We start from the raw sequence: 15,278 nt of genomic DNA, 5'->3' as shown, positions 1-15,278 counted from the left end.
ACATGGATGTGAATCCATTTATTTCAATGGGGTTCTCCTACAGGTGTAAGAGAATAATCAGTCCATAAAGACTAAAAAAGCTGAAAGTGGTTTGGTCCCAACTATGCTAGTAGCTTAAATTTTTTTCAGCTTCAGTTAAGGGAAGTCCAAGGTGCAAACTGTTCTTAACAATCACTGTCAGTGCTAAGCCTGTTTCCTAATACAGACACTCTTGCAACTGCTAGTTTCTAGAGGCTGCTCATGTGGAAAATCCAAGTTTGAGCACTTTTGATGATTTTTTACAAAGGGTCACTGATCACTGGGTTTGGGGGAGATTTCTGTAGAAACCCTCTGGTCCTCAGAGGTGTGGAGGATAGCCAGAAATCCTCTGCAGCCCTCTGGAGTTAGTAACCTGATTGTTTGCATTTCCTCTTTTGTTCTTAAAGTCAGAAAGGTTGTAAACTAGGGAGATCCAGCAGCCAATCCGGGCACATAACTTAACATTTTCATAGAGCTTATGAAATTTTTATATATGGGCCATGCGCTTCTGGGTTGGGCTTGGGTAGGGACCAGGCCTTTGGGCAAAGCAGGAAGAGAGAATAAATCCCTCTTGGAGAAAGGAGAGAACCAGATTAGCAGAGGGAGGTGGGCCAGAAACACACACACACTCACAAGCACACCCCGCCCTTTCCCCTAGTCAGCTTCCTGCTCTGCTAGGGCAGAGTGAACACAGCAAAGGAAGAGCAAGAAGGGTCAGAGAAGAGAGGAGAGAAAAAGCAGAAAGTAGACAGCCACACGGAAGTGAAACTTTGGATTCAGTGTTTGGAAAAATGAGGACAAAGTCTCCCTGCAGTTTGCTACTTTCCACACTCACTGCTCACCTGCATTTTTTATCAAGAGCTCCTTTGGGAGTAACACTCCTTTAGGAGTATAAGAGGACCCAAGGAAAGTGTCTTTTCCTCAGGTCAGGGAGACGAAGGCAAGGAACAGAGTCAAAAGAGGCTCCCAGACGGTTCTTTGGGATGAAGAGAGAAGGGAAGAGGACATGGCTGGTATTGACTCTAAAAGGCTGTTTCTGGTGAGTGTATGCTTAAGGTGATGGCACAACTGCTGCTTAAAGGGACTGTCTGATGGAGACACGTGAAGAATGTGTGTCTGTGTGACTTGTGTGTGTATGAACATGCCTGTGTGCTTGCAGAAGTGCATAGGTATACAGTAACTGTCTACATATACATGGCTGTGTATTTTTCTATGGGAAAAAGTGTGCACCTTCGTATGCTCACAGGGTTAGCCCTAGTGGACCAGTGCACATACTAACTAGGGACTTCAGAGAGAGACAAATATTATGTGGATATTCCCGCCTGACCTCACTAGCAGATCAGCTGACGGCTTGAAACATGCATTTGATTTGCCCTAGTCTGGTTTGTAAAATTACAATTATTAATGCTCATAATATTATCCATCCCTTTTTTAATCTAGTCATGGCATTTGACACAGTGTGTTTATGAATATTTGTTTGTGAGTGTGCCGATCTAGAGAGGCATACTTGAGAATGTGCTTGTTGGCCTGTGCAACGGTGTGTGTGGTGTGCCTGGGGACGTGCATGAGCCTGTAGGTTTCTTTGTCCGTGTGGAGTGTGCTTAGCTGCATGTGCATACATGCCTATGCAAGTGTGCGCATCCGGGACTGGGTATGTTTGTGGATCTGTGTCTCATAGGTGTGTGCGTTTGAAGGTGTCTGAATCTGTCTTCTGCAGGAGTGCAAGACTAAGCATTAAGTAAAGAGAAATCTGATTCCCATTAGAAACACAAAAGCATCTGGATAGGTCCAGGCAAATGGCCACCGCAGCTGTCTGTATTCCTACAATTTCTCTCCTTCTCTGTGTCCATAGTTTTGTCTTTTTCTTGTTCTCTGTCCCTTTCTCCTCCTGCAAACCCCTGGGATTTCCTAGGAATGCCCCATTCAGTCCCAAGGTCTCCACTAGCAACATGGGAGACAAGGGCCCTCCTGTAGAGAGTGCTTAGAACGGTCAGGGTTTGCTACTACGTCTGAGGTGAGCTTAGATGGGAAGAGCAGGGCACCGAGGAAGAGGAGTGCTGTGGAAACAGTTCAACACAACAATCTCATCACTTCAGGAGAGAGCTCCCCTAGCCTGGTAGGAGCTTGTGGGTGGCCAATGGAAACAATGGTCACTACCAGCGTAAAGCCAGGAAAGGCTCTCAGGTGTGAATTTCCTAAGGATTGGCCAGTTGTTAGAGGGGACTTGTGCTGGTGTCAGACAGTAGAGGGTGCCCTTGCACGGCAATTTTGCTGTGCTGCTGTATGCACAGTACAGTATTAACTTTGAGCCTGAAATATGCCTGCTTTACTTTCACCGTTTTTCCCAATAGGTGGAGGAAAAGAGAAGTGCTTAAATTTGTTGGAAGCAGGCCAGACTACTCATTACTTGTAGTCTTTGCTTCAGCAGCTAACAGAGGTCCCTGGTGTTCCTCACCTACAGATTATAACAATAATAATCACTCTCTTGCATCAAAGAAAAGATGATGGGGGAGTCCACTAGGGGAAAGAACTGGGGTACAGGTTGAACCTCTCTAGTCCAGTACTCCCTGGACCTGACTGTGCCAAACTAGAGAATGTGGCGAACAATAGATAGGCAGGCAATATTTTCTAGCAGCCTACCAATATTTGCACTGCTTACTGGGCTCTTAGAAGACATTTAGAAGTAAATTAATATTAATAACAGCACAAAACAGTGAAAGCCAAGACTGGTGGCTACAAACAAATTTTATGGGACCATGGGACACTTGCCCACACCCATGATAAGTGGTCATCCAGCTAACTAAAATCATACTGGACCACAGACATTTCCAGACTAGAGAGTGCTGGATTAGAGGGTCAACCTGAACTTCCAACACAAAGGTGGGAAGGAGCCAGCGTTAAGAGGAAGAAATTTGGAGGGGCCAAGGTGCATCTAAAAGAAATGCCAAGATTTGTGCTGAGCTTTGCCTTGCTGCTGAAATCAAAGCTGCGTCTACTCACGGCTGTGAAGTAGGCACATTTCTGGATACCCACAAGACATTTTTTACAGATCAGAGGCAGATACAAATTTTTTATCTGATCAGGGCTCTAAATATGCAATTGCATGTTGCACATTACCTTACGACACATGCTTCTGCTCCAGCAGCTGATATTTCTATGCTAAAGAATTCAAATGTGTGCATGCCATGTTCCATGATCATTTGTTACTTTGTTTTGTTTGCATGTCTGCTTGTTGTATGTATGCTCTCATGGAAGAGTGTTTGCATGTCTGCAGGTTTGAAGGAGTACATTCATCCACATTAGTTTCCCATTTTTGCGTATGTGTATTTTGGTGGGCATATTTGCACACGCATCGCCTATGTTTGGTATGTAGTTGCATAAGCATGTCCTCCTGGCAATGTGTATTGATGCTGGTATGAATTTACATGTGTCCCTATGTTGTGCAGATGAATGTTCTTGTGGCAGCATGTGTTTGCATGTGTGCTGTCACAGTGGTGTGCCCTTGTGTTGGCATGTATTTGCACAGTCATTGCACCATGTTGACATGTTTTGTGGCTTCATATTTCATGTTCAAAACCCCTCCATATCTTCCACAGATCTCTGTTCCCCCGGCTGCCCAGCCTTTTCCCTTTGCCTGCCACCACCATGTGGGTAGAGTCACATTGGAGAGGCATCCGCCAGGCTCTGTTGTTTGTCTTCACCGCAGCGCTTCTCATTGGGGTCACCATGCTGGCTCTCTCCTCTCACATCAACCCAGTGGGATTCTTCTTCTTGGGGGTAGGGGGTGTGTGCTTGATTGGCTACCTGCTGAGTGTGTTTGTGGAGTGCTTCCTGAAGCAACGTCACCCACAGGATACAAATCAGGCAGCCACAAGGAGGGAGAGCCAGGCAGGGTAAGCATCTATATCTATTATTTACCCTTTCCTTCTTCCACAGCCTTTTGAATCCTTCCCTTTCCTAATCCTTCTGATACACTTTTCCCAAGGGGAGCAAAACTCAGTCTGTTCCAGGAAGCACAGTAATATCTTCTCCTCCTCTATGTGGAGGTTCCCAAAGGCACAGAATCTTAGAAATAGAGGGCTGGAAGGGTTCTCTAGAGCAGTGGTTCTCAACTTTTTTGATACAGCTTGAAACCCTCATCTGGCACCCTTGGGACCTGACCAATGTCGGATGAGAAAATTTGCTGGGCCACAGGAGGTCAATATTGTCTAGTAGCTTTATCAACACTTCCACAGCTTACTGGGCTTTTAGAAGACAATTAGGGGTAAATTAGAGCTAAATAACAGCACAGAACACTCAGAGCCAGGACTGGTGGCTGTAAAATAAATTTATGAGACCATGGGAAACTCAGCCACATCCATGGCAAGTGGTTGGCCAGCTTACTAAAGTCATGCTGGATTGTGGATGTTGCGGGACTAGAGAGGTTCAACCTGTACCAGGTTCTGGGTTGCTGTCTTCCCAATCTTTATCAGGGAGATCTCAGGAGCCAGTGCTACTCCCCAGACCAGACACTGAGAAACACTCTTCCATAGGTCATTTTGCACATGTTCCTGTCTTAAGAGAGGGCTAAATATTCTGTTGAACACAGAAATCACAATCATGCTATTACCTTCAATGACACAGACGACATAGCTCTGGCCCAGTCTTCTCTGCCCCCTGTAATCATGTTTTACCCCAACCTTCCCTATAACTTTTTTCTGAATGCTACCATCACTAATGAGCCAATTATTATTAGTCTTGCAACAAAATGAGACAAAGATGATAAAAATAGCTGGTGAAATGCTATGGAGAATCTCAACTGGGCTTGTGCTATTCACTTCTCCAAACTTCATCTCAAAGGCAATCATTCCCTAGAAAAGCGATCTGTAACTTTTGGTGCCTCTGTGTTTTGACTATCCCACTTGAGGCACTTAGGGACTGAATTTGAGGGGCGCTGAACATCCACAATTCCAACTGGATTAAAATGCAGTTGTAGGTGCTTTGTACTTACATAAATTAAACCCAATGTCTATATGTAGGTGCCCAAACATAGAGACCCCACTGGGCCTTAATTTCTCTGTACTTCAATTTACCCATTTGTAAAATGGAAACAATAAGAAGTTAATCATCTTGGTAAAATACTTTCAGTCCCAAATGCTGTATAAGGGAAAAAGGTTATTTATTAGTATTATTATTACTATGTATTTTATTAAAGAGGCAACATAAAGACTGATTTTAAAAGATCAGCCGGTATTCACTGCCACTGGGTATTCTGGAGGCAAATAGCTCAGCAGAGTTAAAAAATACATATTATTAGGATGAAATGCATTTATAGTGTTGCTAGCTAGGAGAAAAATGATGAGGGCTGTAAGTTCTCCTGACAGCACCTCTATTAACTCTACATTGAATAGAAAGTTCCTAGTATTTAAACTAAAATACAGTATTTTTTTATTTTCCTCTTTGTCCTCACAAATCCACCATTGCCCATCTGATATAATAGAGCTAAAAGGTGTCGTTTTTTTCTCCCAATATAAGTCTTGTTAATAGATGTTAAAAGATCTGCTATGTCTGCTGAGCACCCACTGGTGGGTCAGAAGGGCACCAGATGTGGTAAGATCAAATAGGACAAGTGTTGCAATACCATGCTAGATGAACCATTGTTTGGATCCTGCAGACCAGGAGAGGGAATACTGAATTATAGGGAGTGTTATTCTGATCTAGAGTGGCAGGACATGGCCTACAGGACCACTTGGGCTAATGGTCTGAGCACCACCGACCTGGTGATCTATGGTTTGTTGCATGGTCCCCAATCTGGAGGACTTAGATCCCCTCCCCACCAACACACACACCTTGTTGGTTTGTCTCCATGTAGAGTATAAACATCACAATGACTGGCAGCTGACATCCCTATCTTTTGTGTGTAGGGAGAATGCTGCCTATGAAGCACCATCCTATGAAGAAGTGGTGAGAATGACACCAGCACCAGCAGTCTGGACGATCACCTCCAATTCAGGCACAGTCTCAACAGTGGGGGAGCCCCCACCATACAGTGTGGTCATTGAGCCGCCCACTGTGGCAGAGACTGGGGTGGAGACCTTTCGTGTCTCTGTGGCATCGGGCACCAGGCGTGCGTCAGAGGCAGATGCAGGCTCCAGGCTGCACCTTAGGTTGGTGCTGCCCCCCAGGATTCAGCGGTTTACCTCAGATAACCACGATGTCAAAGGTACTGAAGAAAGGCTGGAGCGGCTGGAGCCACTCACCCCACCACCTGCTTATGAGAGTCCCACTGATGACGATGTCTTTGCAGAAGATTTCCAGCCCTCGAGACAATGATTAAACAGACAGAGCTTGGTTTTTATGGATGAGGTACCTAACCCATTTAGTGCTACTACAAACTGGAAAAAGTGGTTCAGTGCTGCAGGCCATGTCATGGGAGCACCAAGGGGGCCACGGTGCAGAATATGGGGCAAGGACACAAGTCTGAGTTCAAGGCTGTAGTCCACAAGTGTGAAGAGGACAGTGCACAAAAGTCTCCCGCCCCTACACACAGTACACTTCGTGTCTCTCCACACACAATGTCCACTCTTTCCTTACACCCCTTATACAAACTGTCCACTACCAACTTCAACACCATCTGATATTCTCTACACATACACACACATTATGCACTACCTTCCTACTGCCCCTTCATGAACACATACACACACGTTATTTGCTACTCGTGCACAGACAGTTACTATTTTCTACACACATACAGGTACTGTGTACTTCCCCCAAGCACATGTTCCCACTTTCCTTACACACCAACATATGGCAATGTCCTGTTCATTCCTTACATTTCATGCTGTCTTGGCACCTTCCTCAGAAACTGAGTTTTGGCTTCTTTTAGAAACAATACAATAATACTATAATAAATTCAAAACACAGTGTGAAGAGTTAAAAAAAGCCTCACAAAACTGGGTGACCAGCCAACAAAATGGCAGATGAAATTTAATGATGATAAATGCAAAATAGTACACATTGGAAATCCCTATTACACATATAAAATGAGCTCTAAACGAGCTCTTACCAGTCAAAGAAAATGATCTTGGGGTCATTAGGGATAGTTCTCTGAAAACAACTACTTAATTTGCAGAGGCAGTCAAAAAAACCTCACAGAATATTTAGAAATATAAAGAAATGGATCGATAAGACGGAAAATATCATATCACCTGTATAGTATGCCCACAATGTCTTGAATACTATGTGCAGATCTGAGCACCCCTTTTCAAAAAAGATATACTGGATTTGGACATGATACAAAAATGCAACAAAATGATTAGGGAATCCAATGGAACAGCTGTTGTTTGAGGAGAGATTAAGAAGACTGGGATTTTTCAACTTCAAAAAGAGACTTAGGGGGATATGATTGAGGTCTCCAAAATAATGAGTGGTGTTTGGAGGAAGTAAATATGGAAATGTTATTTTCTTCTTCTCACAACACAAGAACTAGGGGTCAGTAAATGAAAGTTAGCATGTTCAAAATAAAGAAAAGGAAATACTTCTTTACACAATGCATAGTCAAAAGGTGGAACTCAATGCCAGAGGATGTCGCAAAGACCAGGTCTGGAACTGGGTTCAAAAAAGAATTAGATATGGAGGATATGTCCATCAGTGGCTATTAGCCAGGATGGGCTGGAGTGATGTCCCTAGCCTCTGCCAGAAGCTTGGAATGGGAGCCAGTGGGCTGGATCACTTGATTATCAGTTCTGTTCATTCCTTCTGAAGCACCATGCATTGGTCACTGTGGGAAGACAGGTTACTGGGCTAGATGAACCCTTGGTCTGACCTTGTATGGCTGTTCTCATGTTCTGTTCTGACGGGTGGTAAATTAAAGACCATCTCTTAAAGTGGTTTGTTCAAAACCAGGGGAGTCTTCAATCAGAAATGAAAATAAGTGACTGCTCACTCGCAAGTACAAAAGATATATAGTGGCCTCGTAAAGACAGCCCTATATTGTATAGGGTCCTTACAATGCTTACATGTGAGGTCTCATCCAACTCCTGAACACCAACAAAGTCCCTATCTGTGCATCCCCTCCTGAAACACTCTTTGTGGGGCCCACTCCACAGATTCTGTTGCTTTCTCTCCATGGAGCCAACAGATGGAGCAGAAACACAACTTTCTTATGGGAAGCGAGGATAAGGAATTAGGAGAGTTAACTCTCTTATCATGAACTTCTGGGACAAGAATCAGATGGGTCTGTGGATAGGAAATTGATTGAAAAAGGTATATTGGAAAGCCAGAGCTCTGCACAGCTGTATTGGCTGCAGGAGCCCAAGATGCTCTGCAGCCTTGGAGAATCACCCAAGGTTCCAGCCTACTACAATCTTGAATTTATGCATTTTTTTCATTTGTACTTTTAGTGATGTTGAGTCATGATTTTTGAAAAATGCAGCTGTTTCAGCCAAAGCTTTACTTCCCAGTGACTTCTTAAATATGATTTGTATTACAGTAATGGCTACCTGTCCCAACCAAAATTAGGACCTCATCATGCTAGGTGCTAATAGATAGTAGAGTCACTGTCTGAAGCCGTTTACAAGACAAAGGATGGGAAGCAAATACTGGTCTTGGTCTTGAAGTGTATTCTGTTTCCAACAGAAGCTCTATTACAGAAATATAGAGAAGTGGTCCTAGCAGATCTTTCTCTTGAATTATACTAGAACAGGGGCCTGCAACTTTTCTGAGGTGGAGTGCTCAAATTTGACCTCTGCATGGTCTGAGAGCTGGTGATACTTTTTAAAGTAACTGATAGTCCTACTAACAAGAGCTTCATTAATAAATTAAGATGCAGAGCTTTTCCATGTAGGTGGTGGTTTGTAGCATTAGTCGGTCTCTTGTTCACCCACAGGTGGCATGGCTTTGAGCAAGTTCCTGGCTGCATGGGGGAGGAGAGCTGGGGCTGAGCTCCTGCCTTGTGTGCCAGTGAAAAATCAACTCAGGTGCTGCTCTTGGCACCCATGCTGGGGGTTGCTGACCCTTTACTTGAACACCAGAAATAAAGCTTCTGATTTCACTGGAACCCTTTGCACATTCAAAACAATACTGCAAAACCCGACTGGGAGACCTTTAAGAATGAAGCCATCTATAGAAAAAGATCTTAGATGCATAGCTCTCTGGAGTAAAGGAATCAACCTTGGGTCAGGCAATGAACTATCACGGTCAGCAGCAGGAGTGTCAAACACATTTGGAGGAAAGAGACAAATTCCATCTTTAATTCTGACCTGGGGTCTAGGCTACAACTCAGAACTACATTCTCCCACTCCAAAGCACAGTGGAGTGCATCTCTGAGAGCAGTTTGTACAGAACTCCAGGGAAGAAAATGGCCTTTATATAGAAACTAGATGTTCAGTAATTATTTGTTCAGTCCCTTATTGTCACACATTCAGCAGTGAGGGAGGGAAACCCATGGCCCCTTGGGTCTCTTCTTTCCCTGTTTCTCACCACCTTCCCTATCTCTGTGAGCGCCACCCTTTCCTTTTCATCTCCTTCCATATGGCTGCAGCCATTTTCTATCTCAGTGGGTTCTGCTTCCACCTTCCACCTCGAACAATGAAACAATTAGGGATTAGTTACTGGGTGTTGACAATGACAAGTATCATTGGGATTTAGATCACAATCTCTAATCAAATTAATAGGAGTCTGGGGAGTGAGTCATTGTTTCACACTGAACTTTGAAGAAGACACCATTATATTGATTACACTGTGCACTTCGGAAAGTTAGCACTGCAGCAAGGACTAGAAAATTACTTTTTATAAAAATGAAAGTTTGGAACTTGTTGAATGCGAACATGTCATGCAGGTTGCTAAATTACCTCAGCTCAGTTGCTGACAGTTTGACAGGCAAGGAGAAGGGTTGCATTTCTAACTCTGCTGCTGATTCGCTGAATGCTCTTGGATAACGGCAAGTTTATACTTAAAAGCATTGCATTGGCACAGCTGTACCACATGTAGCTGCACTGCTGTAGCACTTTAATGAAAACTCTCTATGCGCAAGTCTCTTGTTGGCATAGTTAGTCCACCCCTCCAAACAGTAGTAGTGATGTCAGTGAGGGAAGCTCTCCTATCTACATTCTTGTGTATATGTTAGGTCAGTACATTGTTCAGGGATTAGAAAATCCACACTCAAGTAATGTGGCTATACTGATATAGGTTTGAAATGTAGCTCAGACCTCGGTCACTTCAATTTCCCCATCTATGAAGCAAAAATAATCATATGTACAAGACTATTGTGAAATTGAATTGATTAATGTTTGGAAACATTTTGATCATACAAAGCCTTATACATGTCAGTGTATTTTTAATGAATTCAGCCTTTTACCACTTAGTTCAGTTCAGTTCATTAAACTTATTTTGCAAAGAAATACTCCATGCAATAGTGTGCGTCTCCTTCTCTCCATTTTACTCCCACTTGGTAACTGATGGTGTTGTCTGGACCAGAGAAAGACACATTACTTGACTAGAGCATTTCAGAGCCTGAAATTAGAAATGAGTGGGTCTGTGATTTTGGTCCCAGATACCTAAAGATTTTCCTCAAAAAGTTTCACACTGAGCCTTAGACCTATCCTTCAGGGCTTTGTGTCTCTCACAGGCATGATGTGCTCCTTCTCCCCACTCTGCTGGGGCAATAAAAATTTCCCTTCCCCTACCAGCCTGCGGAAGGGAGGGGGTGATCCAGGCAGGATGGAGCAGCTTGTACTATCATATAGTAGCTTAATGCTCCTTCCCCTGCTTCCTCTAGGTTGTAAAAAGAGATTAGTCTGTTTAGAATAAGAAAATTTGATAAGGAATGAAGGCTGACTCAATGTGGGCACAAGGATGGTCCTTATGTTTCACTGCTCTGTAGTGCCATGAAGCCAAATTACTTGCTAGTGGCTTGCCATGGAAAGGTGTCCTGTCAAGGATGTCAGAATAAGGCAGGCCTCCTCAAAAATCCTATGAGAAGAATTAAAGTGTACCTGCCTGAGAGCTTTATGGAGATGCGCAAGGAGGATCATTGCGCCATCCCCAGACATGTTAACAAGCTGTTCAGGGGCGCTGGACTGTGTCGGTACAGCAGCCACTACAGATCACTCTCAGTTGCCTTAACATACTTGTAGCATTATTAAAAATGAGACTGCACCAGAAGTGCTCTCCTCACCATCAGGGTCCAGCGGCAAAATGTCCTGGGAGGAGGGGGCAAAGTTACAAAAAAGTTCCTGGCTGTTGGTGAGATCGGCTGCTCCATTTGCCTGCTGACCATTGTTGTCCTCCTCCTCTTCCACCATGTCCTCCTTGCTGTTGTCAGAAGCTGCTTGAGGAATCTCCTCAGGAGGTATCCACAGACTGGAGACAGTGGTTGGGTCACTCCCTAGAACCTCATGCAGCCGAGCATAGAAGCGGCACATTTGCAGCAATGACCCAGAATGTCTGTTTGCTTCCTTTCTTTTACAGTACGCCTGCCTGAGCTCCTTTATTTTCATGTGGGACTCCTGGAAATCCCTTGGGTACCATTTTTTCCCCAGTGTCCTGTGAGATGTTGGCATACATGTCTGTGTTTCTTTTGCTGCCTCATAGTTTTCCCAGCAGATTCATTCCCCCACACTGCAATTAGGTCCTGGGTCTCCTGCACCCTTCATGCTGGAGTTGGTCTGCAACTCTGGGAACTCATGGCCAGATGTGCTGCTGAAGTCTGCTGCCTGCTCTGTTCACCATGCTGGCCAAACAGAAAATGACATTCAAATTTTCCAGGGCTGTTTTCTGCATACCTGGAAAGTGGCAGAGCTGAAAGATGGCCAGAGTGGACACAATGGGGCACCGCAGGGGACATCCAGCAGGCCAAGAATACCTAATTTCACAGCACTCTGTCTGCACTACAATAAAGTTGACCATGCCAGGTCAAATTTGGCATTATTCCTTTTGAAAAGCAGGAATACAAGTGTTGACCTTAGGAGCCCTTAAAATCAACAGAATGGACCCTCTAGTGTGGACTGATTCCTTATAAATGAAACCTAAGTCATCTACATTCAAACTCATCTCCTAATGCAGACCAAGCTACCTTGAGCACAGCACACTCTCTGTCCCTCTGCTCACCTGCAGGCTTTTCCCCTGCCACTCCCATTGGTTGAGAATCACAGCCAATAGGAGCATCAGAGGAGGCACTTGCAAGCACAGGGTAGCTTGGAGGCACCTGTCCTCCCCACCACAACTAAATGAGAGCTATGCCAGGTATGTGCCCCAATCCCAAAGGTGGGGAATGTTTTTTTGGTTGGGGGTCACTAACCCACAGAAAAATCAGTTAAGGGCCACATAAAAGTGAGAAACAAATAAATAAACCAACCACCTGCACTGATGTGTCCCCTGACTGAGACCTCCCCTCCCGCTCCAGGCCTATGAATGGGGGATGCAGAAGGAGGGACCAAGGTTCAGTGCTTCGTTAAAGCCCAATTAACACTTCTGTGGCCTAGTATGGAACCAAAATGGGGTGTTCAGGGTTTAGTGTGTGGGGGAGGGCTGCCAGGAACAAAGTGTGGGGTCTGGATGGGAAGGAATGGGCTTGGAATGTGGGGTTTAAGTGGAAGGGAAAGTGCAGGAGCCTCCTGGGGGTGGGGGTGGGGGTCGGGGTGGGAGGGAGGGTACTGCAGCAGGCTGGCGGGGTGTCAATGGGAGAGCAAGTACAGGAATAGGCCAAAGGTGGGGGTCTGGGTGAAAGGGGATAGTAGAGGCAGGCTGCGGAGGGCTGGGTGAGAGGGAGGTGGAAGTGTGGAATCTGGGTGAAGGGGATGGTGCTTACCTGGCACAACCCCTGCAGCCAATTGGACTAGCAGGGAAAGCCTCCAGGCAGCACTGCACTGCACTGCACTTGCCCCAGAGTGAGGAGGAGGAAGAGAAGCAGCAGCAGTGGCACACAAAGCTGCTTCCTGACCCTGTCTCCCCAGGCTAGAGCCCATAGACCAGATCCAGCCCGTTTGCCTGACTCCCGCCCTTGAAGCCTGGGGCCCCACATCACAACACGCCGGATGCTGAGGAGGGAAACCCAGAGCCTGAGGCCTGATCCACGCAACCTGTGGGTCAGACTCAGACCACACGCCAGGGGTACCCTACACCTGCCCTATCTCCTCTCCCAGACCCTCCACTCCTGGACCATGTCTCCCACCCAGACCACCCCCACCCCCACGCTACCTCCTTCCCACACCGCCACCAGCTCCCTCCCACAGGCTGGAACCCTCATCGCGCCCCCGGAGCCTAGCGGGACCCCAGGAGGGTTGGCCCGGCCCGCTGCGCACCTGCAGCCTGACCGTTACAGGGCTCGGGACACGTGGAGGCGCACGGGCCTTCCATCACTGAAAGCGCCCCGCTTCGCCCCCCGCACGCGCCGCTCCGTGCTCCCGCAGGCGCATGCGCTCCCCTCCCGCAAAGCCGTCCCTTCGCTCCAGGACCCATACGCGTCGGAGGCGGGCGGGGAAAGGGGAGATGGGAGCTGCGCCTGCGCATATCGGCCGGCGCCTGAGTGGTTAGGTGCAGGGGGCCGCTGAGGCTATCCCGGAGGGAAGGTTTCCCGCGCAGGAGCCTGGCCCACGTGATCCAACGGAGCGGTTGCCCAGTTTGAAACCGTAGCGCAGAGAAAGGCGCGCGCCGGGGCCGGGGGGAGCGCGCGGCGCAGTGGGTGAGTGACCCGTGTAGGAGAACCCGCGCAACGGGGCGGAAGTGAAACAGCCTTAGCGACCCTGGCGCGGAGGGTGGGAGGGGAGATGGCAGCCATTAAGCCACCCCGGCGCGGGTTGTGGCGAGAACAGCTGGGGGCCAGGAGCGGGGGAAGGGCCAGGTGCGGCGAGGGTGGGGGAGGACCACCGCGAGCTGTGGCACGCGGGGGCGCGGGGTGAGGCGGCGGCTGGAAGGAGGCGCCCCTCGCTGCAGGGACCGGGGTGTGCGTCCCAGGCGCGGTGTTACCGCCCCGCTCCCCAGTGCTGCCCGGAGGGACCCTCATGCTGGGGCTGGTCTGACTTCTGTCCGTGGCCAGGATGCTGGGGTCATGCGGCATGCAGCGATGTCACCAGGAGACGCTGAAAAAGAACCGGGTATCGCTCGCCCAGCAGCTGGTGTTGAAAGAGTTGCTGGAGCACCTGATCGAGAAGGACATTATCACCATAGGGATGATGGAGACCATACAGGTAGGCACACTAGATAGGTATTTCTCACACTTCTCTTCGGCCTCAGCAGCTTGTGTAATTTTGGCCTATGTGATGTGCTGACTTCAAACCCACGTCCATATTCGTTTCAGGTTTGCAGCCTAAGGTGGGCTGTCCCCAGTGCTCCTCCCCCCAATAGCTACAAAACTCTGGCTCTACTTCTTTGTTAAGGAAAAACAATGTTTAAAATAGTTTCATATGTTGAACCTGATCATCCTCGAGTGTCAGGATCACCAATGGTGATGCAACTAGTTTTGGTATCTAGTATAGGGACAAACACGTCATTTAAATAATTGTTTCTTCATTCAGGTCGACTGTAAGTCAGCGCTGTCAATGATGGGAGGCAGCACTGTAGAAGCATAACCAAGTATATGTTTAGGAACGTAAGAGAGAGAACAGAATGCTATTTGCATCCAGTTATCATATGAACAATGCTAATGTCAGCAGTGGATGGAAGATAAGTCTCAACTTTTCTGTGAGGAAGTGGGTCAGAACTTCTTTTTGATAGGTCATGACGAAAGCAGTGGTTTGGGCAAAAATAAGTAAAGCAAAAGTGGATTTTGATCAGCAACCAACTAAAGAAAGATTTGGACATTATTTTTAAGACACATCTCATAATCATCACTGTGATGTTGGTTGTAATGATAGCTCTACTATGGAGAGGCAGTGTGATATTCCCAAGTCTCAGTTTCCCTGGCTGTAAAAATGGAACTAATAATCTACATCCAAAAGGGTGCTATAACGCTGAAATACATTCATCTGTTTGTACATTTTGTGCTCACACATTGGAGTCAATCTGATTGTGGCCAGGAGTTGCTCCTCCAATAAGTGTTTTAAAAATGTTGTGTAAACTGTTTTAAGAAGGTGGGATAGGAAGTGGTCTAACAGTAAACACTTTAGCACAGTGAATCCTTGAAATATGCTGCTTCAGGTTGCACGTAACTCACTGTAATATGAGTTAAGCACAACATGAAGCTGCTCTCCAGCTGTCAGCCTGCCTCGCAGCCCATAGCTTCGGGCATCTCAGCAAACGAAGACTCCCTTCTTCCTGCCTTCCCCCAGCCATGCACCTAA

At 46.6% G+C, this 15,278-nt stretch overlaps 2 protein-coding genes across 2 annotated transcripts in view; both read left to right on the top strand.

Annotated features, from left to right (window-relative positions):
* The first annotated feature begins 722 nt into the window (after positions 1-722).
* Positions 723-6,339, top strand: TMEM139 (transmembrane protein 139). The gene is made up of 3 exons (XM_075001864.1): positions 723-1,057; positions 3,615-3,911; positions 5,922-6,339. Exons 2-3 carry the CDS (start codon positions 3,664-3,666, stop codon positions 6,328-6,330), a joined length of 657 nt encoding a protein of 218 aa, XP_074857965.1. The 5' UTR covers positions 723-1,057; positions 3,615-3,663; the 3' UTR covers positions 6,331-6,339.
* A 7,195-nt stretch (positions 6,340-13,534) lies between these two features.
* Positions 13,535-15,278, top strand: part of CASP2 (caspase 2) — a 30,676-nt gene continuing 28,932 nt past the window's right edge. The window contains exons 1-2 of the mRNA XM_074983624.1: positions 13,535-13,681; positions 14,036-14,186. Coding sequence (XP_074839725.1) covers positions 14,037-14,186 — 150 coding nt within the window. The 5' untranslated portion in view covers positions 13,535-13,681; position 14,036. The remainder of the gene's footprint in view (positions 13,682-14,035; positions 14,187-15,278) is intronic.

Source organism: Carettochelys insculpta, chromosome 1, assembly GCF_033958435.1.
Source record: "Carettochelys insculpta isolate YL-2023 chromosome 1, ASM3395843v1, whole genome shotgun sequence".
Classification (NCBI taxonomy): domain Eukaryota; kingdom Metazoa; phylum Chordata; order Testudines; family Carettochelyidae; genus Carettochelys; species Carettochelys insculpta.
The sequence above is the reverse complement of the archived record's forward strand: the minus strand, read 5'-3'. Positions and strand labels throughout refer to the sequence as shown.